At 36.9% G+C, this 25,568-nt stretch overlaps 1 protein-coding gene across 1 annotated transcript in view; it reads left to right on the top strand.

The window, feature by feature from the left end:
• Positions 1 to 25,568, top strand: part of RELN (reelin) — a 536,970-nt gene that overhangs the window by 378,990 nt on the left and 132,412 nt on the right. Inside the window, exons 21-28 of the mRNA XM_011927764.1 lie at positions 1,264 to 1,456; positions 2,265 to 2,377; positions 8,162 to 8,299; positions 9,151 to 9,337; positions 16,008 to 16,213; positions 18,163 to 18,334; positions 18,775 to 18,975; positions 24,992 to 25,224. Coding sequence (XP_011783154.1) covers positions 1,264 to 1,456; positions 2,265 to 2,377; positions 8,162 to 8,299; positions 9,151 to 9,337; positions 16,008 to 16,213; positions 18,163 to 18,334; positions 18,775 to 18,975; positions 24,992 to 25,224 — 1,443 coding nt within the window. The remainder of the gene's footprint in view (positions 1 to 1,263; positions 1,457 to 2,264; positions 2,378 to 8,161; positions 8,300 to 9,150; positions 9,338 to 16,007; positions 16,214 to 18,162; positions 18,335 to 18,774; positions 18,976 to 24,991; positions 25,225 to 25,568) is intronic.

The raw sequence follows: 25,568 nt of genomic DNA, 5'->3' as shown, positions 1-25,568 counted from the left end.
CTAACAGATTTACTAACAATGGTACTGAAACTGCTTCAGAATAGCAGAAACAAGTACTGTGATGGACAAACCTTAGTGCGATTGACCCTGGTGATATTTACTCATGTAACTACAATATAATGTGTCTATATTTTAATCTTCTCTGATAGATTACAAACTCCTGAGTAGTTTTCTCTTAAAAGTTAATTTGCCTGCCTTCAAACAGTTTGCAATTATGTAGTTCTCAATTGGGACCCAGTAAGATGTGAATTTTACTGATTTGAGACGCAACCATTAAAACTATATTATGATGTTTTCAGTACTTAACCCATGAGTATTAAAGGCCATTTGAAAAATAAGGAAAACAAAAAGAAAATTATAAATCGCAAATTTCCTGCCACCAAACACAGCTACCAAAAACATTCTGGTGAATTTCCTTCGTGCATAATTTTATGGCTTTTTAAGACTTATTTCATCATATACATTTTAATGTGATTGTATTATCTATAAATATTTGAAAGATGGATAATGTTCTTTCAAGTGCTCTACCATTTTACTTAGGCCTTCCATTTTGACATTGACATCGTTACCAATTACTATTAGCAGTAATCCTGTAATACTTTTCGTATTTTATAAAACTGTCTCTAAATTTAAAATTATTTTCTCAGGATAGATTTCAAGAAGTGAGATTAATGAGTCAAAAGGTTCAGACTTGCCAGGCGCGGTGGCTCATGCCTGTAATCCCAGCACTTTGGAAGGCCGAGGTGGGCAGATCACGAGGTCAAGAGATTGAGACCATCCTGGCTAACAGGGGGAAACCCCGTCTCTACTAAAAATACAAAAAATTAGCTGGACGTGGTGGCGGGCACCTGTATTCCCAGCTACTGGGGAGGCTGAGGCAGGAGAATGGCATGAACCCAGGAGGCGGAGCTTGCAGTGAGCCAAGATCACACCGCTGCACTCCAGCCTGGGCTGCAGAGCGAGACTCCATCTCAAAAAAAAAAGAAAAAAAAAGAGGTTTATACTCATGAGCAATATATGAGTGGGTACCCAATTTTAGGTACATTTGAAAACTATAGATATTAACTTTTTAAAAAAAGTTTCATTTTTGAAAGCTTGTTTCAAATTGCATTTATTAGATTTACTGAAATCCATTCTAGAATTTGGCAAGGTTTAGATAAGTAAAATGAAATTATTTTGGTATATAGGGTGAAGTGAAGAGTTTAATTTTTCTCTAATACGTTGTGTTTAGAATTTTCTGATTTCCATCTCTGTCTCTTTCAGTTTTACAGGAGATTCTAAACTTGCCTCAAGTATGCGCTATGTGGAAACACAGTCAATGCAGATAGGAGCATGCTATATGATTCAGTTCAGTTTGGTGATGGGATGTGGCCAGAAATACACCCCACACATGGACAACCAGGTGAAGCTGGAGTACTCAACCAACCACGGCCTTACCTGGCACCTCGTCCAAGAAGTAAGTCTAGTTTCCCTAAACCTTGTGACAGGTAACCTTCTGCCTTTTACCTAGTAAGCCAAAAAAAAAAAAAATTGCAGTTCTAGAAGTTTAGGTTTGGTTGAAAAGAAACAGTGTTATTTAATATTTGTAACTTAGAATTAACATAAAGTCAGCAAAGGATTACAAAAATGCCACATTCTTCACGACAGATATTAAAGAGTAATTGGAAATAATAAAAAAAAAGAAAATAACTTCCAAAACTGGCTACCCTCAAATGATGTTTTCAGTATTATTTTCTCTAACCCTCTTTCTTTATAAATGTGTCCCTTTTTTTTCCCCTGTAAGTTGTCTTCATCTGTCTCTACCTGTAGATAGACCATATTAAGAATGTGGTATCTCTTGTCTTTAGAAAAAAAGAAGAAATATATGTATCTTGGAATAAAATTCATATATATCTTAGCAATCTGCCATTGCAATAAATGAATAAATATCATAATGAATAAACTAATTTTTACCAAATGCCAATGTTATGATAACAGGCCTAAAAACAGCATCCTAATCCATGTCTGTTTGTAAGTGCGAGTATTGGGAAATATTCAATTTCATTATGCACCTCATTTGAAATTATTACTTAAATAATTTTAAGACTTTCTATGAAGTTTTAGCTTCATGGAAAGAAAAATCATGGATTGTTTCCATATCACAAATAGTTAAGATTATGACATTAGATTTCTCTAAGGTCTTTTTCACTTACAGTGGGTGAGTAGACATATTTCATCTGAGGAAAACAGAAGCTGGATTTGATTTGTACCTAACTTTCTTTCAGGAATGTCTTCCAAGTATGCCAAGTTGTCAGGAATTTACATCAGCAAGCATTTACCATGCCAGTGAGTTCACACAGTGGAGAAGAGTCATAGTGCTTCTTCCACAGAAAACTTGGTGAGATGACATCTTTAGATATGGCTGTCACTTTAACTTTGACTATCCCTTTTGATTCAATTCTATCTCTATTGTTTCAAGTATGACTTGAATATGAAGGCAAGTTAAGCACAATGGCAAGATGTTTATTCTTTTTATTTCATTATCAAAAGACCAAAACCTTTCTTTTCTATGAATGATATTTGAAAAAGAGAGCTAATGACAATAGGAAAATGTGGTCCTAGCCTTCTCTGACCTTCCTACTTGCCCCCAGTGTTTTCTTTTTATGGGAGAACTCAATGAGTCGGTTACTTTCAGTTTGACGTAGAGAAAGGAATATAGGAATCTAGAAGTTCAAGTAATTTGGATTGCAAAGCTGTTTTCTCATTGCAAAGCCTTACTTTTGTGTATCAAAAGCTTAATATACACCCTTTCTCTATTCATGTTTTTTCAGTAGCACTAAAAATTATCCCCCAGGAAACAGAGGCCTCAGTAAACTAGGAAGAAAGTTAAACATTTGATAGTGTGAAAGAAAAAAGCACAATAGTTTTTTCCCAAATATTACACTGTTTTGTGTTAGATTGATCACTCAAAAAAATGTAATATTTGAGGAAAAAATTAAACAATTCCTGGTTCAGGATGAACTCACCCAAAGAAAAAGCCTTACACTAGAAATTAGAAGGCCTGAATTCTCAGTATAGCTCTACCGATGATTAATTAATCACATGATCTTAACCATTCACAACTTCAAGGTCAGGTCCCTGTAAGTACAATGAAAAGGTTTAATTACATGATCTTACAGGTCCCCCCAGTCCTGTAGTTCTAAGATTCTGTAATTTGTGCACAAGAAAAAGAATAAAAGAGGCAAGTATTATATTATTCTGTAGTATCTAACAATCACTCTTTTGTAAAAAGAAAATTACTAAATAAACCCTATCAGATTACTTTATATAAAAGTTAGACTCTACACGAAAACAATTGGTTAGATACCAACCTAGAGTTATTTTTATGCCTTTAGTTGAAGATTGAATTCCTGCATTATGTAAAAATGCCTTTTTGAGTATTTTGAAGGATGCATTATTATGTCAGTTGGAATAAAAAGCTTGAAATTTGATTTCCACAGATTTTTCTGTTTCCAACTGTGAGCCATTTCCTAGATACTCTACTAATGCTTTGTATAACAAGTTACTACTTTCTCTAGCATTCTACTTTTCTGTGTCTGCTGCTGGGAATATAATGAAGACTTTTATCTAATTTCAGTGGTATTCCAAGCATGTATGTCAAATTTATGCAAAACAACACTTCAAACAATTGAAATACTGGTCATACTCAAAGCAGAGCTACTGAGGGTTATTTTTTCATTATTTTACAATTAAGTATATTTCCCTCATATAAAAATTGTTGTTTTTTTACTCATTGACATGTGAAGCACACTTTCAAAATTATGATGGTAAGATAATATTGATAGTGTATTTTTTTTTTTGAGACAGAGTCTTGCTCTGTCACCCAGGCTGGAGTGCACTGGCACGACCTTGGCTCATTGCAGCCTTCACTTCCTGGGTTCAAATGATTCTCCTGCCTCAGCCTCCCAAGTAGCTGGGACTACAGGTATGCCCCACCACATCCAGGTAATTTTTGCATTTTTAGTGGAGATGGGGTTTTGTCATGTTGGCCAGGCTGGTCTTAAACTCCTGACCTCAGGTGATCTGCCCGTCTTGGCCTCCCAAAATGCTGAAATTACAGGCATGAGCCACTGCGCCTGGCCTAATAGTATATTTTAGAGATGTCTTTTTGTCCCTAGAAACATTATGGACTATTGTTCTTATTTAATGTAGCTTAGGCAAATTCAGAAAGTGTTTTCCTTATCAGAAAAGCCTTCACAGGTTCTGTGACACTCAAATTGTGTGCTGCATTATTTTCTAGCTCAAAAGATAGCACCACTGAGTTGGAAGTTTTAGTATAGTCAGAAAAGGTTAATCATCATCAGTGTTAAATAGACACTGAAAGGAAATATATTAACCCATGAGTGTTTAAGTTCCATGGAGTACCTGGCACACAGTAGTTGTGCTTATTGGTCATCAGGGAATTAAATAGAATTTTAACTTGATGAGACTCAGTGTGCTAAAGAGATATTGTATTATAAAGTATCTCTTTTAATAAATAGTTAAGATTATGATGTTAGATATCACTAAAATTTTCTACTAAATTATTCCCCTGACCATTTACCTTTAAGTATATTTAACAAGTAATTTAATTCTGCTTTTCCAAATTTCCTTCAAAGCCCTGGGAAAAAAAGTGAAAATATTTTTTAAAAACAAATAACCCAGCAGGATGTTTATCTTAACATTCCTACTGACTAATATTTAAACTAAACATTATTGCTACATTTCAAAAAAAACCCATATTCTACTAGTTATTGTCATTGTTTTTGGATCTATAATGCTTAAAATCTCTGCCATAAAAATAAAGTACATTTGCTTTCCTTGGAAGTCTTGATAACTGTATTTATTTTGATAATTTTAAAACTTTGCAAATAGCAGGTTTTCTCAAGCATTGGGGAAAGGGAATGCAGTTTACAGCAGTAATCTTTTTTTGGTCAATCTTTGTTCTGCCATTTTGATTTAAACATATGCAATTATAAATTGAATTCATAAAAGCAAATGTGGTCCCTGCATTATCAAATACCTGTTAACTTTGGAAAACGTGCTAGATAGGGCAACTTAGAATGGAAATACTGAATGTATACACCTGCTTAGAGAAATTATATTGTGTATGAACAATTTGTTACTCAATGAAAATTAATTTTGTTTTTATGAGAGACACTTACATAAGAACAGAGCCTAATGAGACCCAAACAGCTGTCAGTCGCTGACTTCATAAACAAATCAACACCTAATGAGTGAATGAGTTTCAGAATAATTGGGTAAATGTAATTACAGGAACTCTGAAGGTGGAAAATACAATTTAGTCAGCCTTCATTTACCTTGATTCCTCAGGTAACCTAACTATGAAGAGACAATTCAATACTGTTTCATTTCAGTCTTCAAGTTATATGGGAAGGAAAAATCAAATAAAGGAGTCAAGTTTTGTTGCTTTGGGGAATCCGGAGAGTTTAGATTTTAAATGCAAGTCAACTTCATTTCATGACCCACACAGCAGTAGTCTGCTTTCAGACTCAATTCAAAGTCGACGAGATTTTCTTCCTGAGACTACTTAGTTTTGAAAGGGAGAGAAAGAAAAAATTGGCAATTTAAATATTTGTATTGAGGGAGAGACATAGCAATGATGCCGCTGCAGATCAGCAACGTTGCACCTTGTCTTCTCACATGTGACAGCTGGAGATGGCTCACACAACTAGTTTTTTTTTCTCAATAAAACTGAAGCCAATATTCGATCTCTTCTTCCTGCCTTTTCTCTTAATTAACATTAGCATCTTAAACTGTGGATTGTGGTTTTAAATGGAATTGTCCCTTTGAAGCTTTGTATCCTAAGGAAATAATATCTTTTTTAAAAGTTCATAAGATGCATGTAAGGATTAATTTACTTAGGAAAGCAATTTAGAATGTGTCTGCATATGACTGTTTAGAAGCTTAAGCTATGTAACCTAAGACAAGTTTCTGAAACCCTTCCCTATGCCCATTTTCACATTTGGAAGTAAAAAAATCTCAAATTAGTGGGTGCCATGGGTTTTTATAGGCATGTAACTGTAAAGAAAATAAATTGTCACTTGGTCAACAGACCAGCAGAGGAATCATTATATTTGAGAGCTGGAAGGGATCTTAGAAATTAGTTTGCCCAAACCTTTTATTTGAGAGGTGAGGAACTACAAACCCCTGAGGGCTTACATTTCTCACTAAAGGTCACACAGCTGCTAAGTTGCAGAACCAGGGTCCTGGGGGCCTTGTCCCCCAACTACTAGTACATTCTTCATTCCATTACCTACAGAAGAGTCATAAACAGGCTGCCCTTTACTGACCTGTTCATCCACTCACTGACTTACTCTCTTAGCAAACTTTTTTGGAACCCCTACTTTATTCAGTTCCTGTGCCAACTGTGGAGACTAAAGATATCCCTATCCCCAAAGAGCTCACAGTCTAGTCACCCATGGCCATGGACTTGACTCAGATTAAAATCTGTCTTAAAAGAGTGAAGTCAGCTTTCCTTTTCAGGATGACAGGGTGCGTAAGTCTTCTATTCCGTAGCGCTCTCTGCTCTAAGATAATGCATCTACTTTTATAGTAGGCTTTTCTAAAAACCATTTCTTAGTGGGACTATGAAAACTGTGATGGCTGTTTGCTTACAAAATATAAGCTGATTACCATAGAGGAGGTGGTGCATCTGTCCCACTGTATGTTCCATGACAAGCACTGATAGGCAGCAATCCTGTGTCTACTGGATGCACCTTGGTGAATCCCAGTATTATCCTACTAGGAATGAAAATACAACCTATTAGTCACAGATCATTGATAAAATAAACAATAAAGGCTTAGTCTGAATTTTAACTGTCTGTTATGTACTTAGGGAGTACTTAATATGTGGGTAATTGATGCAATAGACTTTAATGGATCATTCAGATCATTAAGATCAAGGGTATCTGCATATAGTGTGCTTGGGAAATGTTCCTTCAGTGGAACTGAGCATACACAATAATTTTGCAAATCATTGTTTGTTTCTTTGTTTCATTTAGCCCTGACCAAAAGAACTAACCACAGGCCCCTGAAAATTCCTACAGGTGAAAAATATGCTATAATTTTAAAGGAATGTTTTATAGCAGTCAATGAATAGACAGACACCTTCTTGACATTACTTTCAAAATATCCACTTCTCTGGACTTTATATTTCGTTGCAATGAACTAAGGTCCCAAGTGTTTCTGTCTGTGTAATGAACTGTTTAATTTTCATCCCCACTTAAGATCAGTTTATCCATGAAACTCAGGCAAGTTAGTGTTTCAGAAATGAGTAGAATTTAGCATCCAGATATTCTTCTTTGTAATATAGTACATAGTGGTATGTCTCCTCAACCCCAAAACAATACCGCCAAACAAAACTTGTGTTTTATATTACGAACTAGCTGAAAGTGTTCTAATAACTTCTGTATTTATTGTAAGAAATTCTTTTACTCTAAGGTTAAACATCTTACATTTTTGTCTATAAAAGATAGGCTAAGTTGGCAGTGCACAGTGGCTCACACCTGTAATCTCAGCACTTTGGGAGGCTGAGGAGGGTGTATTATCTGAGGTCAGGAGTTCAAGACCAGCCTGGCCAACATGTTGAAACCCTGTCTCTACTAAAAATACAGAAATTAGCGGGTATGGTGATATGTGCCTGTAATCCCAGCGACTTGGGAAGCTGAGGCAAGAGAATGGCTTGAACCTGGGAAGCAGAGGTTGCAGTGAGCCGGAGATCGCACCATTGCAATCCAGCCTGGGCAAATAAAAAAAAAAAAAAAAAGATAGGCTCAATTTAGCAGTTAAGTAGATGTCTTTATTTTTTAATATTCTTTCTTAGTACTTTTTCTAGCAACAAATCTGTGCAACCAACAAAATCTGATACTGTGTTTTTCTTTAAAACGGCTCAAATTAAGATTGAATTGCATCCAATAGACGGATTTCTCTTTAACTTTCTTTCATGATAGAATTGTTGCATTGGATAATAATTGAGTGGAAATTAAAGCAAAATGATGCCAGCTAAGCTCAAGTTCCAGAAAGTTAGTTAGCTGAAAGATTTTGGACTCTGTCATTCTTTGCCAATGTCACTGCTGAAAAGTTGAAACATTGTTTTTGTTATACTATACCTTGTTTCTAGGTCCAGTGCCACCCGCTTCCGTTGGAGCCAGAGCTATTACACAGCTCAAGACGAGTGGGCTTTGGACAGCATTTACATTGGGCAACAGTGCCCCAACATGTGCAGTGGGCATGGCTCATGTGATCATGGCGTATGCAGGTACGTGCACCAGAAAGCACGATGAGGTCCATGCTTCTCAAGATTTGTGGCTGGAGGGTACTACAGCAGTTGTCATCAGAGTGATATGGATAGCCCGATAAATAATGAAATAGCCAAAAGAAACAAGTCCTCCTTTCTGTTCTTATTTTAGATGTAAAAGATATGGTCACATTAAAAATAAGTATGAAACCATATATTCTTCAAACTCTAACCTCAAGACAAGGCCTCAGGGGCTTCAACGTCAGAGTTTATTAAAAGAGCCTTGCCATTGTTTCCCTTTTCACCCACTGAGAGTCTTAGAGCACTAGTCAAACCCTGCTGCATGCCCTCTTATACCACTTCACCAGTTCAAGGTTGTATACTTGGGGAGATGGTGATTGTTGCTAATGAGGACAGAGGAACACCCTTGAATACCTAAAGACTCTAAAAAAGGCATAGTTTAATCAGAAAAAGGAATTCTAAAATGTGGCCAGAGTTACGTGTTGGTTGAGCAGACCGACATTTACATGTGGCTTTTTAAGGCTATAGGGAAATCCCACTATCTGTCCCCCCGCAGACCAACACACACTCACATAAGCTCACACACCAATGTCCTTTTTCATAAGTACTTGATGCCCAAATTCTACCTTTATAGCATTATTTCTTTTAAGAAAAGATTCTATCAGTTTTAAGGGGAGTTTGAAAAACTGAGGGTTGTTACTACCACATACCCAGATTAACACTGTAGGGAAAAATCTAGTGTGAATGGTAAGACCTGAGCAAAAGTAAGACATGGGAAATGGTTGAGGTCAGGGGACATTGCATTGGCAGGTGGGCCTGTAACTTGCCTACTCAGCCCTGCTCTCTCATAGGTGTGACCAGGGATATCAAGGCACTGAATGCCACCCGGAAGCTGCTCTTCCTTCCACAATTATGTCAGATTTTGAGAACCAGAATGGCTGGGAGTCTGACTGGCAGGAAGTTATTGGGGGAGAAATTGTAAAACCAGAACAAGGGTGTGGTGTCATCTCTTCTGGATCATCTCTGTACTTCAGCAAGGTATGACCAACGGTTGGGATGAGTCATCGGGGCAGTGGCTAGTTTAATATGAGACTCTGAACTCCAAATGTACAAATATGAAATGGTTTTATTGTTCCCCATGTTCCCTCCTTTTGACTGGGCTCTGTCAGATTCCTATTCCTTAGCTACCTCTTGGGAAATTCTTGTTTTTATTATTGTTATTATTGTTTTTGGTTACTAAACAATCAGGTTCGGCCAGTTTAAAACTTCTACCCTCCTGTACTTGATGTAAATACCATTTCTTTCCTTTCCTCCATTTCCAGCCAGGCTTGTGTGTTGAGGAAGTTTGAGTAGGGAAGGCTCTTGGTCTCTTCTCACCCTGGCCTATGGAGGGTGTGTCAGTGTGAGGCCTGGGGGCGAGGAGGAGATGAGCTTAGAGGTTAAGGGCAGCAACTCTGGAGCCAGATGGCCTGGTTCTATCCAGTTTGGCCACTTTAAGATTCTGTGATTTTTTTTTTAATTGTGTAAGTTCTGGGGTACATGTGCAGAACGTACAGGTTTGTTACACAGGTATACATGTGCCATGGTGGTTGGCTGCACCCATCAACTCATCATCTACATTAGGTATTTCTCCTAATGCTATGCCTCCCCTAGCCCCCCACTCCCTGACTGGCCCCAGGGTGTGATGTTCCCCTCCCTATGTCCATGTGTTCTCATTGTTCAACTCCCACCTATGAGTGAGAACATGTGGTGTTTGGTTTTCTGTTCTTGTGTTAGTTTGCTAAGAATAATGGCTTCCAGCTTCATCCATATCCCTGCAAAGGACATGAACTCATCCTTTTTTATGGCTGCATAGTTTTCTATGGCATATGTGTGCCACATTTTCTTTATTCAGTCTATCATTGGTGGGCATTTGGGTTGGTTCCAAGTCCTTGCTATTGTGAACAGTGCCGCAGTAAACATACGTGTGCATGTGTCTTTACAGTAGAATGATGTATAATCCTTTGGGTGTATACCCAGTAAAGGGATTGCCGGGTCAAATGGTATTTCTAGTGATTTTTGAAGCACATTATTTAACCTCCTGGTGATTTAGCTTCCCCATCTCTAAAGCAGGGATATGGAATATCTACCTCATGAGGATTAGTATGTAGATTAAGTGAGTTAATATTGGTAAATCATGTAGAATAGTTCATAACATATAGGAAGCACTTCCGTATGTATTTATTAAATCTGTCAATCCATTAATTTTAGGAATATGACTGGAAGAAGGAGGAATAGTGGTGAGAGTGGGGGTATGCAGAGCTGTTCTTAGAGAACTGACCAGCTGTCTGGGGTGGGTAGATATCTCAGGTCCTATTCTGGCTTGGTTTGGTGGCTGCTGGTGGCGTCTGCTGATGTGGGACTCTGTATGAAAGTTTTTCTTGCAGTAGTCAGCTTCCCCAGTGGTAGCACCAAATTAGGCAGGCAGATTGCTAGAAACCAACTAAGGACTGAGGTGCCAACCAGAATCACTAAAATTGATCCTTTTGGAATACCCCAAACTGTGTCGCTTGGTTAGGAATGGGAGAGGGGTATAACCACCTCTCTCTCCTCCCTCACTGCAGTCTAGGCAGGACATTCTTTTTCTCTTTTCCAATCCATATCCTTATATAGTCTTGAAAGGGACTAAAAAGAGAGCAGGTCTGGTATCCAACCAGAGCAACATGTCTAACCCTAATCTTTAGAATGTGGAGTGTGTAATATCACTTCTTTCAAGCAGGTAATATAGCCACCAATTCTGAAGCAATTGGAGGTGTCCCACTTCACTTTGTGTAACAAGTAGACAGGTGTCAGTGATATGCTACAGGGCTGATAGGTTGCAGAATCTGTTTGGGCAGAAATCCAAGATGTGTTAATTTATGCAAATGCAAAAATAGCTGCAGGTTTTGTTTTAATGCAGGTGAAGAACAAAGAAACATCAAGTAAACAAGATAGAGGATTATAGAAAATCAGGGAAGGAGTCCATTTAGCAGTATTTCCTATCCATTGATGTGGAAGGTCCTCCCCTAATGATTATTGTTAAAGATAATAGTCACTCAATTATCAAAATACATTGCACATATCTGGATCCCCTGTATAATTAATTGTTCAGAAATGGAAAGATTGTGCTTCCTGTAGGCATCATTTTTAAAGTAAGAGTGTAAATCTTTTACCAATATGTACTCAGACACCCCAGTGAGTGCGCGTGCGCACGCACACACACACACACACACATTTTAACATGTAAAGGGTTATATATCAATATTTCTTCCACTTAATTCAAGATGATCTCTGAAGTCAGGCTATCTGGGCTCCAAAACTTATTGATTGGTTCACTTTGCAAAGTTATAACAACTCTCTGTATCTCAGGTTTCTTGACTTAAAAGTGGATATAGAGAGGAGTAAGTGAGTTGGTGCAAGTAAAGAGTAAAGAATAGTGTTGGGAACACAGAAAGAGATCATATGTGTTAGGTATCATAGTTGAATTTTATGAGAATAAATTCCAAATTTGTCTTATTGAATATTTTCACATTTATGCCCTGCAACTAACTAAAAATCATTTCAAAAGTAAAATTCTCTGCCCCTTCCAATTCAGCTTTCTCCCTAAATTTTTGTCAAAATATCCCTGGGTTATATTTTACTTTTTCTGTTGATTCATTTGGAACTGTTTTGAATTCTAAGTAAGAGGAACTATCTTAACTTTAAAAAGGGATAACTTTGGTTTATGGGAAGGAAAACACAAGGAGGGCTTAAATGGGACTGGTGCAAGAGAGACCTGGAACCAGTAACTCTGAAGCTCACAGAACTTTCCCCTTAAGAGTAGACCCAATTTGAAAGAGTAGACCCGATTTGCAGGCCAGCTGTCACATGAGAATGGAACCATAGCCACAGGGCTTTCCAACCAGCTCTGTAAAAAAACACAGGGAAGGCTCCTGGCGGCCAGTCACAGTGTCCTGGGAGGAATGATGTGCTATGATTATATAGCCAGATTCATGCACTCACTTGTTTGGTGGCAAGGTGGATACACTGTCTGACAGCCCCCACCAGTAAGCATGTTGAAGTGAAGGGGCAGCAACCCAAAGGAAGAGTTCCTTAGACCATTTTCCCACCAGCCTAGATCATATTATCTAAAACTTATCTCCAGCCAGATGTGGTGGTTCACACCTGTCATTCTAGCACTTTGTGAGGCTGAGGTGGAATATCATTTGAGGCTAGGAGTTTAAGAGCATCCCAAGCAACATGGCAAGAGCCTGTCTCTAAAATAATACAATAAAATTAGCTGGACATAGTGGGGCATGCCTGTACTCCAAACTAGGAATGTGGGAATGAGGCAGAAGGGTCGCTTGAGCCTAGGCATTTGAGGTTGTGGTGAGCTATGATCACACCATTACACTCCAGCCTGGGCAACAAGAGCACAACCCTGTCTCAAATAAATAAATAATACGTGCATACATACATACTTGCATTCTTTCCCTAGCTGATCACAAATATTCAAGATGATCTCTAATACTCCTCCCCTAACTACATAGCTTATATTTGTTTTCTAGGCACGAGCCCTTTGCTCCAGCTATGAAGCTCTTCTCACCATCCAAGGTTTTGCCACTGCCTACCATTTTGCCTTTTATCTTCTCTGCATTCACATAAAATTTTTGGTGTTCTGTTCAAATCCCCCTGCCTCCCTGAAGCTTTCTGGAGCTCTGGCAAACCGTACTTCTCTCTTTTCTTAGAATTCCTCTCTGATTTTTACATATAAATGTCATATTTTAATTTTCATCCTCACAATTACAAGCAGAATGTGAAGTCCCACGACTGAGCCAAACTCTGGCTAAGGTGTGCAGCTCAGAAATGCACATCATGCACTAGATATTTACAAATCAATACATGCTCTTGAGACTAGATAAGTTGGAACATTATTAAGTGATCATATGACTAAATGGGGCTTGACTAGAAATCAGGACTGGGTCTGCAGCCCTTGGTTGCCATTTCTGTCTCTGCCAGAAGTCCATGAATCCGTTCATGTTTGTTTTTATAACACACGGTGTTCTGCCTGCTATAATTGTTGAAGAAAGACTGAATAAATGAATGAAAAACATTAAGAAAATTGGGAAACAATAAAAGATTCTGAAGAAATGGTTATTTTCAAGTAAATAGAATTGCTTTCTAGTGACATTTTGATTAATTTCAAAAGACTTTAATGGAAAGCAAACGGTGATTAGTCATGAAGTGTTTTGGAGGCTTTGTTATAAAGGTTCTAGATTCTGAAAGCTTACCTCTTAAAACTTGTTTTATTTTAGCTAAACCCTTAAAGCAGTAAATCACTTTAACCTAGAATCTGGGGGGAAATTGGAGGCGATTTTCCGTATACCAGGAATGGTACAATATTACTACTGCAATACATATGCACACACACACATTAGATGTGTATATGTGTTTACACATATACAGATAAATACATTGATCACAGCATAACAGAAAAACTGCAAAGCATATGTTACATCGAATTCTGAATTCTGGCAAAAACTGTGCCATGAGCCATTTCCCTTTTCTTTTTTCTTCCTTTAAAACACTATTCAGCATCTCAGGTCACCAAACAAAAGAAAATGATTTGTGCTGTTCTCTAGGAAAAAACACTTCCAGTGCCAAACTAAGCATTTGTGTGGTATTTTTCCATCATTTACAAAAATGCCACAAAACATTCTTTGAAAACCTCTGTAGACTAACACCATAGTCTCCTGGAAAAACAACATTACTCTGAATTTCACAGTAGAGCAATCATTCCAACCAACTAATTGTGATAATTGGATTTTTATAATTCCCCTCACCTTAGATCTTTATCCTTCTGGCTCATTTCCACATGCCAGGTTTCTCATAGGAGTGTGCTGGATTGGAATTAACCTGCTAGGTTCTATAGTTTTTCTTCCAAAAATCATTCTTCCTTCATGATCCTGAGGCTTGAAAATGCTAGGATCTCTGAGGTGTTCTCACTTACAATATTTCAAATCAACAACAGGAAAAATTAAAAGGCACATATAACAACTGAAAAATGCATATAACTTACAAGATTTCCTCAAATACATACCTAAAATTGAGATTTCCAAAGAATGAGTTTCTGTCTCTGAATTAACTTCAGTTCTCATTTTGCTAGCATCCTTGTTTATTTTGAAAACTCTTAATTGGCTTTAGACCTATCGGTAGCAGTATAGTCTTTTAATTAACCCCAGGTATTTCCCCTGTGACTTCTAATAACAGAAACCCTTTCTTAATTAACTTAGTGGATTAGAGTAGAGTTTAAATCCTAAGTGTGAGAGCCATTTTTCTCTAATAGTATGTATATTATCTCAGGTTTTCTTCCCGACTTTTAATTGAACTTCCTGGGAGCGCTCAGAGACCAGCTGGGAAAAATCCATGGATGAGCTTTGGAAGAGTCTGTTTAGGTGGAAGACTCTCATAAGCAAACCTTTCTTCAGCCCCGTTAGCTGAAATCATTTTGAACAACAGGAACAATGACAAACCTTGCTAATTTCTGTCTGACACCTCACCACAGGACTGTGACCTTCAGGGGACTTACTAAGCAAAGGAAGCAAGTTAGTGGATTTCAGGAAATTTGTAGCACTTTTAAGACACAGAGACCATTTAGTGGTTGCAAAAATTTATTTAAATGATCTTTCCTAACCTCTGTTTATGAGAGAGAAGGGAGGGAGACTAGGATCCTGAGAAATTCAATTCAAGTCCTCTTTATTTTCTTTTTTGAGACAAAGTCTCACTCTGTCACCCAAGCTGGGGTGCAGTGGCCTGATCTTAGCTCACTGTAACCTCCATCTCCCAGGTTTAAGCGATTCTCCTGCATCAGCCTCCTGAATAGCTGAGATTACAGGCGCGTGCCACCATGCCTGGCTAATTTTTATATTTTTAATAAAGACATGGTTTCACCATGTTGGCCAGGCTGGTCTCAAACTCCTGACCTCAGGTGATCCGCCCACCTCACTTCCCAAAGTTCTGGGATTATAGGCATAAGCCACCACACCCGGCCTCAAGTACCCTTTCTTTTTGTCAAGAAGCTTCTGCCTTGCCTGGTCTACTTTAATTCCCACAGGACTAGAGGATCAGGGGCCTATCTCTGGAGAGGATGTTCCGTTTGGAAGGCATGCTGTGTACCAGCAAGTTCCATGCAACATGTTATTTCATCTAATTGTCACAACACCATATGAGGAAGGTATAATTATCCATATTGTACCTTTGAGGAAAATAAAAGCTCAGAAAGGTCACAGAGCTAGTGATCAGTATGAATAATGGGCTAAGACTCAAACCCATCTCCTGCAGATTTCAAATAGATGGTGTTTCATCTCCATTGTTCTGCTTAGAGGAAATGGGCAAAGTAAGGATTCAGAGTGTTTTCATTAAAATTTTAAAAAACTTTTTAGTATTGTTTGGTGTAATTAGCAGTTCCCAAGGGTCTCTCATCACCCAGCCTGGGAATCAGTAATGTAGACATTAAGCAAAGATATCCAGCAACAGTTACCATAGTTGAATCAGAAACAACTAAATGGCATGACTCTCCTCTCTCCACAATAAGTGGGGACAAGACCATTTCCACATAGTGCTAAGATGTCCAGGTGAATTTGAAACTGAAACAACAAAATGCCAAAGAACTCCCAGATTATTGAATTTGATTTTTCTTCTTTTCTGAAAGGCTGGGAAAAGACAGTTGGTGAGTTGGGACCTGGATACTTCTTGGGTGGACTTTGTCCAGTTCTACATCCAGATAGGTGGAGAGAGTGCTTCATGCAACAAGCCCGACAGCAGAGAGGAGGGCGTCCTCCTTCAGTACAGCAACAATGGGGGCATCCAGTGGCACCTGCTAGCAGAGATGTACTTTTCAGACTTCAGCAAACCCAGGTAACTACCCACCTGATGAGCCTCCCAATGGTTTCCAGGAATGGTAAAGGTTAAATCATTGTTGGTGTGTTTCCAAAATATTAACTGTTGTAAACATAGACAAACCCATGAATATTTAACATGAATGATAGCCCAGTATATAAAGATTTTATTTCACTTAAGTGACTGGACAGAAAGCATTTGTATTCATGTTTGAATTTTTAAAGATTTTTTAAAACTTGTGACTAGAAGATAAGCAAGATAAGTAACCACTGTTTACTCAAAGAAACCATGGAATATGGGGATGTTCCGTGCTCATTTTCCCATTTGCAGGCTTGTTTGATTATTTTTAATGTACACACAAAGTATGCTTAGCTCTTAGATTTAACAGTAAGGTGGATTTTTTTGTTAAAATTTTTCACATGGCTGCACCCAGGGCTATCCCTAAACAGTGTATGAGTAAGTGCATAGAGCTCAGATTTTCTAAACATTTTGCCCTGGCCTATGCCTGTCTTAATTTTGATGTATGGGGAATATATGTAATAAAATGTCTTAGGCAATGACTGTTGAAGAGTTTGGGGAGATAACTTATGTTTAATAGTAATACCTGTACCAGGCAATGCATTTATATGTATTTAAATTTAGTTCTTTTACAATTATGTAGTATTTTGAAATTCTGTATTTATATTTTATGTATTACTAAAGTCTATTCAATGATATTATTTTAGAATACTCCTTTTTATAATCTCTGTGTTTTCATTGTAACAAAAAAATAATTTTTTGTACGCTATTAAGTTTTAACATATGGATCTTGTCCCTGTTTTCATTTTACAAATGAGCCTTGTTTATTGAAAAAAATTATCTAAGAATATATAAACCCAGTTCTTACAGATTGAATATGTCTTAAACATATTACTTAAAACATACTATTTTGTAGATTTAAAGTTCGTAAGTTTGACATTTTAAAGTATTAGGTCATTTAAAGGTGACATAACTTTCCGTGATAAAACATAAGTAGACATGCAAACAGACCAACAGAAAGCATTTCTTCTAAGGGATTTAGGGGAGACAGAGAAACCAGAAAAGAGGCAACTGGATGAAACAAGAGATACAACAGGAATGGTGGGTGAGAGATGAAGACTTGTGAGATTCTCCTAGATGCAGTATAGTAGAGAGGGAATTGATAATGGTGCCAAACTGGCTTAAACAATGATTTTAAATAACTCAAATTATTTTTTCCAAGTAATATGTCAACCTGAAATTATTGAGAGTTCAGTAAGGTGACCAGGTGACTTTATAGGTAAATAAAAATGTAATGGCGTCCTCAAATTGCGGAACTGCATGTCTTTGTCATGAAAAATTATATACACAAAATCATCTTAAAAAATAATTTTACTAACATGAGAATGTGCTTATGATGTAATGTTAAGTTTTAAAATGTAGATCACTAAATTATACATATAATGCCTTGCCTATATAAAAGATTACAAGCTGTGATGAAATACATCAAAATGTTAAAAGAAACCAACCCTATGTAGTAGATTATGGGCAAGTTATATTTCATTTTTAGTGCATTTCTATGTTTTCCCACAATGAGAAAGAATGCCTTTGAAGAAAATGTTAAATGTTATCTTCATGTAATAATATTCAACAATTTTTTCTTGGTATTTCTTTAAAAAGTTATGACCATCAAAAGATACAGTTCAATGAATCAAACTCAGTTGAAATATTCTCCCTCTTCTCCAAAAGATACAATTCCAAATGAACTAAACATGACCAGGACTAAACCTGCCTGCAAGGTTAAACCTCAAGTCTGATATGTCCAAACTTAAAATATTGAGATCAAACCAAACAAAACTTTCTCTTGTTGTTACCCTTGTTGTTTTAGTAGCTGCAAAAAAACAAAAACAAAAACAAAACAAAAAAACACCTTTTCTTTTCCCAACCATAAATGATCTACTTTTATTCAGATTTGTCTATCTGGAGCTTCCAGCTGCTGCCAAGACCCCTTGCACCAGGTTCCGCTGGTGGCAGCCCGTGTTCTCGGGAGAGGACTATGACCAGTGGGCAGTCGATGACATCATCATTCTGTCCGAGAAGCAGAAGCAGATCATCCCAGTTATCAATCCAACTTTACCTCAGGTATCCTCCTATGTCTGAACTCCAGGAAGACAGATCGTTATAAAAGTGAATGGCATAACGAACTCATTTCCTTAAGGATTTACTGCTTGACACTGAATGTATAATATAAGTTGAAGGGCTTGTACTTAAATTTTTTGTTACCTCTCTATGCTACCACTTCACAGATAATTTAGATGTAAAAAAGACTGAGGTCTGGTTAAATCATCAAGCAAAATTGTTAGTGTGTTTATAAAATGATTAGATACACAGTGGTAAAATACTTTCAGTTGTTGAATCATCAGGAGAAAAAGTTAATAGCTGTAAAAAGACATGGAGATTCTTCTGTGTTTTCCTAGCAATGCAAGTGGTACATGGCCCAGCATGTCATGAAGTGAAAATTCCTTTCTTGTTTTCAAAGCTATCAAATTGCCTTTTTGTGTTATTTGTATTGTTTCTATTAGAACTTTTATGAGAAGCCAGCTTTTGATTATCCTATGAATCAGATGAGTGTGTGGTTGATGTTGGCTAATGAAGGAATGGTTAAAAATGAAACCTTCTGTGCTGCCACACCATCAGCAATGATATTTGGAAAATCAGATGGAGATCGATTTGCAGTAACTCGAGATTTGACCCTGAAGCCTGGATATGTGCTACAGTTCAAGGTATGTATGCACAAGCTTCTTCCCAGAGCAAGTTAAGGAGTAAAACATCTTCCAGATGTATTCGTGGAACTCATAGAGAACACACATTTTTCATATTCTATTAAAGAAGGGACTCACCTGTACAAAAGCTCAACAGTGTTAGAATTGCAAAGCTTTTCAGCTCTACTCATAAGGAAAGCAGCTTACTAGTTTTTAAGGAGTCCCAAAAGTTGTGGGTATACCATTTCTTTAGGTATTCAAGGAACTCTGCCAGAATTAAAAATAACATTGACTTTTAGGACTTCAGTCTGATAGTGACTTAATGAATCTCAAGCTTCTAAACGATGATGGATAAGTTGTCCTTTTCATCTTACTAGTGGTATTTGAACTTACAAGATATTTTATGCTTTTGCTGTATTATTTTCAAACAAATTATCTTACTTCAGTCATCATTGTTCTCTTAAAGGCTTCTTGTTTTTCAGCTCTGTGATAACGTATCAACATGTATAGCAAGTATTTACTTTGACAAGGTCTTGTTTCAGAACCCTAATCAAAATTTCATTGTGTTTATAATAAAATCCCATAGGTGACTTCTGGGGTTGGAAGTAATGCAGTTTTAATGAGCTAGCACAACTACATGGTCCTTATATAATGGCAGGATGCAGATGCTAAATAATTTACAAATGGAATTATTAAAGAGATCAGATGTTTATAGGCAGCTCTTCAAATCTAATTTTCACAGGTCTGTAAACAAGGAATTTAGTCATAAATAATATGATTAGTAAAATGTTATCCTTGTTTAGATTCTGATGTTAAACTATAATGGAAAAATATCAATAACAATATATGATCTATATTCATTTGCTGGTAATACCTAAAGTAGTAACAAAATAACGTTAATAGCAAATATATTTCCTGAATACTATGCTGTTTCTCATCTGACACCTTTTCTATTTCATTAATCACAAACCATGGTTGTGTAGGTATTAAAGTCTGCAAGGTAATATTCTGAAATTTTAAAAATCTAAATTTAAAAAATAGTGTTAAATATTTCAAGCACTTAAACAATGATCAGGAATGCAAACTGCTTAAGAAAAATCTTAATTCTCTACCATTTGACCCAGCAATCCCATTATTGGGTATATACCCAAAGAAGTGTAAATCATTCTACCATAAAGACACATGCATGTGTATGTTCATCAAAGCACTATTGGCAATAGCAAAGACATGGATTCAACCTAAATGCTCATCTGTGGTAGACTGGATAAAGAAAATGTGGTACATATACACCATGGAACACTACACAGCCATAAAAAAGGATGAAATCATGATCTTAATAGCAACATGAGTGGAGCTGGAGGCCATTATCCTAGGCAAACTAATGAAGGAACAGAAAAACAGATACCACGTGTTCTCACTTGTAAGTGGGAACTAAACAATGAGAACACATGGGCACATAGGGGAGCAACAGACACTGGGGCCTACTTGAGGATGAAAGGTAGGAGAAGGGAGAGGATCAAAAAACTACCTATTGGGTAGTATGCTTATTACCTGGGTGACAACGTAATCGGTACAGCACACTCCTGAGGCACACGGTTTATCTATATAACAAACCTGCACATGTACCCATGAACCTAAAATAAAAGCTAATTTTAAAAATCTTAATTTTCATATCACACAAGAAGAAAGCTATTAATTTGTGGTTATTTAATAAGAATAAAATACAGATCATTCAGGGGTTGATAATTAGTGTATGTTTGAAACCTGCCTATAAGAATTTTGGGTGCCATTTGTACAAAAATACACAGGGCTGGTGTATTTTTTGTGACTACTTGCTGTGTGATAAACACTAGCTAGTCCTGGGACTATAGAAATGAAAAATGTGACCCCACATGAATACCTATGTAACAAACCTGCATGTTCCACACATGCATCCCAGAACTTAAAGTAAAATTTAACCAAAAAAAAGAAAAAGAAAAATATGACCTTAGCTTTCAAGGAACTAGAGAATGAGGCTGAAAAGTGAACAGTCACAATAAAGTCGCAAGAATGCTGCAGTATAAGTTGGCTCTAGATGCTATAAGAATACTCTGCATAGTGCCTAACATGTTTCAGGCACTCAAAAAATGTCTGTTAGTTGAATAAATGGATGGATGGTTGAATGGATGGATGGGTGGGTGGAAAGATGGATGGGAGTAAAGGAAGGAAAGGAAGGGGAAGGGAGGAAGGGTGGATTGATGGATGAGTTCCAACTGGAAGTCTCTGGAAATACAGAGACTTACCCAGCTGAAGAATGGAGGGGCAGAAATTCCAGTTAGAGACAACAAAATGAGCAAATACATGAAAATACACCGAAGTGCAAATGAGAAAAGGGGCAAGTCTAACTTTGAGGACTGTGGAGTATGTGCAGCAGGGATGAGAGATAAAGTTGATCCTGATGGGCATTATATTCTACATTAAGTCACTTGAACATTATCCCAAGAGCAGTGAGTCATGAAAGATTTTTTAGCCCGTTGAATGCCAGAATCAGACCTGTGTTTTAGAAGAATCATTCAACCACAGTATGGATGTTGACCCAATAGAAGAGGAAACCAGAGTCAGCAAGTACATTCATTCCTTCATTCAGCAAATCCTTATAAAGTCTCTATATTCTATTCACATTTCTGGGTTATGGAAATAAATACAGAGAGTATGAAATAGGGTAATGGAGGATGATTACCATTTTATAAAAGGTTGTCAGGTTGGTTGACTTCACTAATAAAATGACACTCTTAAGCCACAACCTATAGAAAGTAAAGGAGTGAGTCATGCAGTTATGTGGAAAAGATCATTCCAGGCACAGACAACAAAAAGGACCAACATCTTGAAGTAGGAATGTTCTGGAAACCACAACTATGCCATTGTGACCATAGCAGAGAAAGTGAGCAAGGGTGGGACAGATGAAAAAAGTAAGGTTAAACTTTGACTTCTGTTCTGAATAAAATAGCTAGCAGAAAGGTGACACATTCTGATTTAGGCTTTTAAAGAATCATTGCTCTAGTAACTGTGCAGGGTCAAGGGCAGAAACATTAGCAGCTATCCAGTGATCCAAGTAAGAGATTATCAGAGATAGGACCTGTGAAAGAGGCAGAGAGAAATGATCAGATTTTTAAATATATTTTGAGTAAAGTAAGGATGCTAGACCTGTAATTGAAGTCAGAAATGAGAAGGCCAGGTTGAGGCATAACATGCGTTATAAAGATAAATGAGTATAAAGATGTTGAAAGCGATACAATCAATAGATTTGGGTGACTGTTGAGTAATAGAATGGAGTCTAGAATTATTCTCTTATTTCTGGTTCTGGCTGCTGAACTACAGAAAAATGAGGGTTTGCTTTAGGAGAGCGGTTGAAGAGAACTGGCTTGGACATAGTGGAGTTACGGGTGCTGATGCGCTGCTGAAGTGGAAATGAAAAGGAAGTGGTAATGTATATTTGTCCAGAAAGCAGGAGAGAGGTCATATCTGTTATTCAGACTACAGGCATTCAGAAGAAACATGAGGTTATGATTGTGAATGAGATTAAGAAGCATGCATACAGTAAAATGATAAAGTCAAGATTGAATCACAGAAAACACCAACACTTAAAAGGCAGGCTAGATGGTCAATAAAAAAGAAATGGTTAACAATGTTAAAAGCAGTAGAAGAATCAAGTAAAAGAAGGATTAAATTTTCCCATTGCATTTTGTGAGATAGACAGTTTCCTTGGTAATTTCACTGGGGCAGCAGCAGCAAAAGTCAGATTATAATGGATTTTAAAACGTTGAGTAAAGAGGTCTGTCTACACAGTGAATACGGCTTTTCTCTCAATTTGTTTAGCTGTGTAGTTAGAGGGAGACCAAAAATCAGGGAGAATTTTTATGTTCTTTTGTTTTATTTTTAAAGGTAGGAGAGACTTAAACGTTTGTATCTGATCCATAGAAGGTACACAAGTAAATATTTGTTGAAGGTGTGCCTAAATCCTGAATGGAAAGTTTAAGATAAATTATATGTTTAATACAACTGAGAGTATGTCTACACTACCCTATTACCTGATTTCTAAAGCACAAACTTGTCACAGAACTTAAAGTTCCAACAACTTGTCTATGTTAGAAACAACAGCAATCATGGCAAATTTAAGACAAAAAGTTAACTAGGCGTGCCCAATGTGGCTGCTTTCACCACATACCAGCCAAAGGCCTTTGTTACTATTGAGTAATGCAGTAAAAGGAATTTGTGTTAGAAGAGTTTAATCATGCATCTGAGAGGGTTAAGTCTTTAATTATATTCTTGATGTTTTACTATATAAACTTGGATAAATTGTGCACAATAAAATTTCTAACCAAATTATAAATTTTCTGAGAGATGCTTTATAGCTCTGAGTATGGAAATAAGATACTAAATCTTCTTTTTAAAAACTAGATAAAGCTACCTTATAGTCATCAGGATTAACTGATTGACCTCCTGAGCTATGGCTCAATGTTATTAGCCCATGACTCTACCTTTATATCATCCTTTATTTTTTTGTCATATCATGTTCTTTTCATTCCTGATTTCAATTTTCCTTCTAAAACTCAGACTATTCTTATTTAGTGAAGTCTTATACAACAAAATTTGTGGCTCCAGCCAACAAATGAAATAAGATGTGAATAGGCCACTCATATAAGATGGCATGTAATTAAATGAACGTGAGAAAAAAGTTTGACATTTGTAATTATGAAAAATGTAATAAAATTCATTTACACATTTATTTGGAAATAAACTGTCTTAAACTATAATACTCAATGTCTAAACTGATTCATTTGGACTCAACCAATACAAAATGAACACACATAACTAGAAAATTTTAAGTGTTTCTACATTTTGACTCATTAATGCTACTCTCAGGAATTTATCTGGTGATGACAAATCAACCAAAGAAGAAAGGTATATTCTCTGCAATGCTATGTATAACAAAATGTGGAAGAAAGCTCTAGATGTGTAATAACTTCAACTATATGACCAATATATAGATTCCCTATGAAGATCAGTAGAGAAAATAGAAAAGTAAGGACAGTTATGATAGGCCGGTGGGATTTCGGTTGTATTTTTACAGTTTTTTAATGTTATTAATCCTATGATGACAGGCCTCCCTAAAGGTACACCAAACAGTGACAGGTTCATTTCTGGATTATGTTGCTCATTTGATGCTGTGGTAAACACTTAGCTCTTTCATCTAAGTTGACATTGATTTTATTTTATTTTATTTTATTTTATTTATTTATTTATTTATTTATTTATTTACTTATTTGAGATGGAGTCTTGCTCTGTCGCCCAGGCTGGAGTGCAGTGGTGTGATCTTGGCTCACTGCAACCTTCGCCTCCCGAGTTCAAGCAGTTCTCTACCTCAGGCTCCCGAGTAGCTGGGATTACAGGTGTTTGCCACCATGCCCAGCTAATTTTTGTATTTTTAGTAGAGACAGGGTTTCACCATTTTGACCATGCTAGTCTTGAACTCCTGACCTCATGATCCATCGGCCTCAGCTTCCCAAAGTCCTGGGATTACAAGCATGAGCCACCACGCCCAGCCAGTTGACACTGATCTTTAATGAGCTTTAGCAAGGAAACAGAAGAAGGATGCTCGTTCCACTGAAACCTTCCTGTACTGAAGAAGACAGCTGCTTCTCCATCTTATGGTTTCCTCTGTTTGTACCCTCTGAGGAGGGAGAAAAAAGCAGTTTCTTGGCATATCTTTTGTCTGGGACTCAAGAACCACCAACACTGTGCTTCTCTCTTCTCTCCTATAATCCCAAGAAATCCACAAAATGAGTCCAGCTTTCTAGTAAAAAGTACCTATCGTTTGCTTAAACAAAGAATTCCAGAATCTATTGAAGGGTCTTGGTTGGGACTGAGCTCACAATTGCTATCATTGTAAATTCAATGCAGACCCGTTGGAAGGCACCCTGGATGCTGTAGCACCTAATTTGTTGAGTGATGACTTAGAACCAAAATCTTGTATAATTCTTGTCCTTCCTTTTAACAGCTAAACATAGGGTGTGCCAATCAATTCAGCAATACTGCTCCAGTTCTTCTTCAATACTCTCATGATGCTGGTATGTCCTGGTTTCTGGTGAAAGAAGGGTGTTACCCAGCTTCTGCAGGCAAAGGATGTGAAGGAAACTCCAGAGAACTAACTGAGCCCACCATGTATCACGCAGGGGACTTTGAAGAATGGACAAGAATCACCATTGTTATTCCAAGGTCTCTTGCATCTAGGTAAAGTAATCATTCTTAATGGGTTTGGGCCATTAAGAAAGACACAATCCCAAATGCTATAACCCTAAATGTTGAAATCCTAAAAGATCAAAATCCTGAAAATACAATTCTGGAAAAAATAATTTTAAAATATTATAATTTACATTTTTAAGAAGGAATTTATTTGAGAAACATAAAAACATGAAAATGCTTCATTGGTCACTTTGTATAAAAAGACACAATCCCAAATGCTATAACCCTAAATGTTGAAATCCTGAAAGAGCAGAATTCCAAAAATGCAATTCTGGAAAAAATAATTTAAAAATTCTTTAAAAGATATTTATTTACTTTTTTTTTTACATTTA

The sequence above is a fragment of the Colobus angolensis genome, unplaced genomic scaffold (genome assembly GCF_000951035.1).
Source record: "Colobus angolensis palliatus isolate OR3802 unplaced genomic scaffold, Cang.pa_1.0 Scaffold74, whole genome shotgun sequence".
Classification (NCBI taxonomy): Eukaryota; Metazoa; Chordata; class Mammalia; order Primates; family Cercopithecidae; genus Colobus; species Colobus angolensis.
Note: the sequence above shows the minus strand (reverse complement) of the source record. Positions and strands in the feature narration are given on the sequence as shown.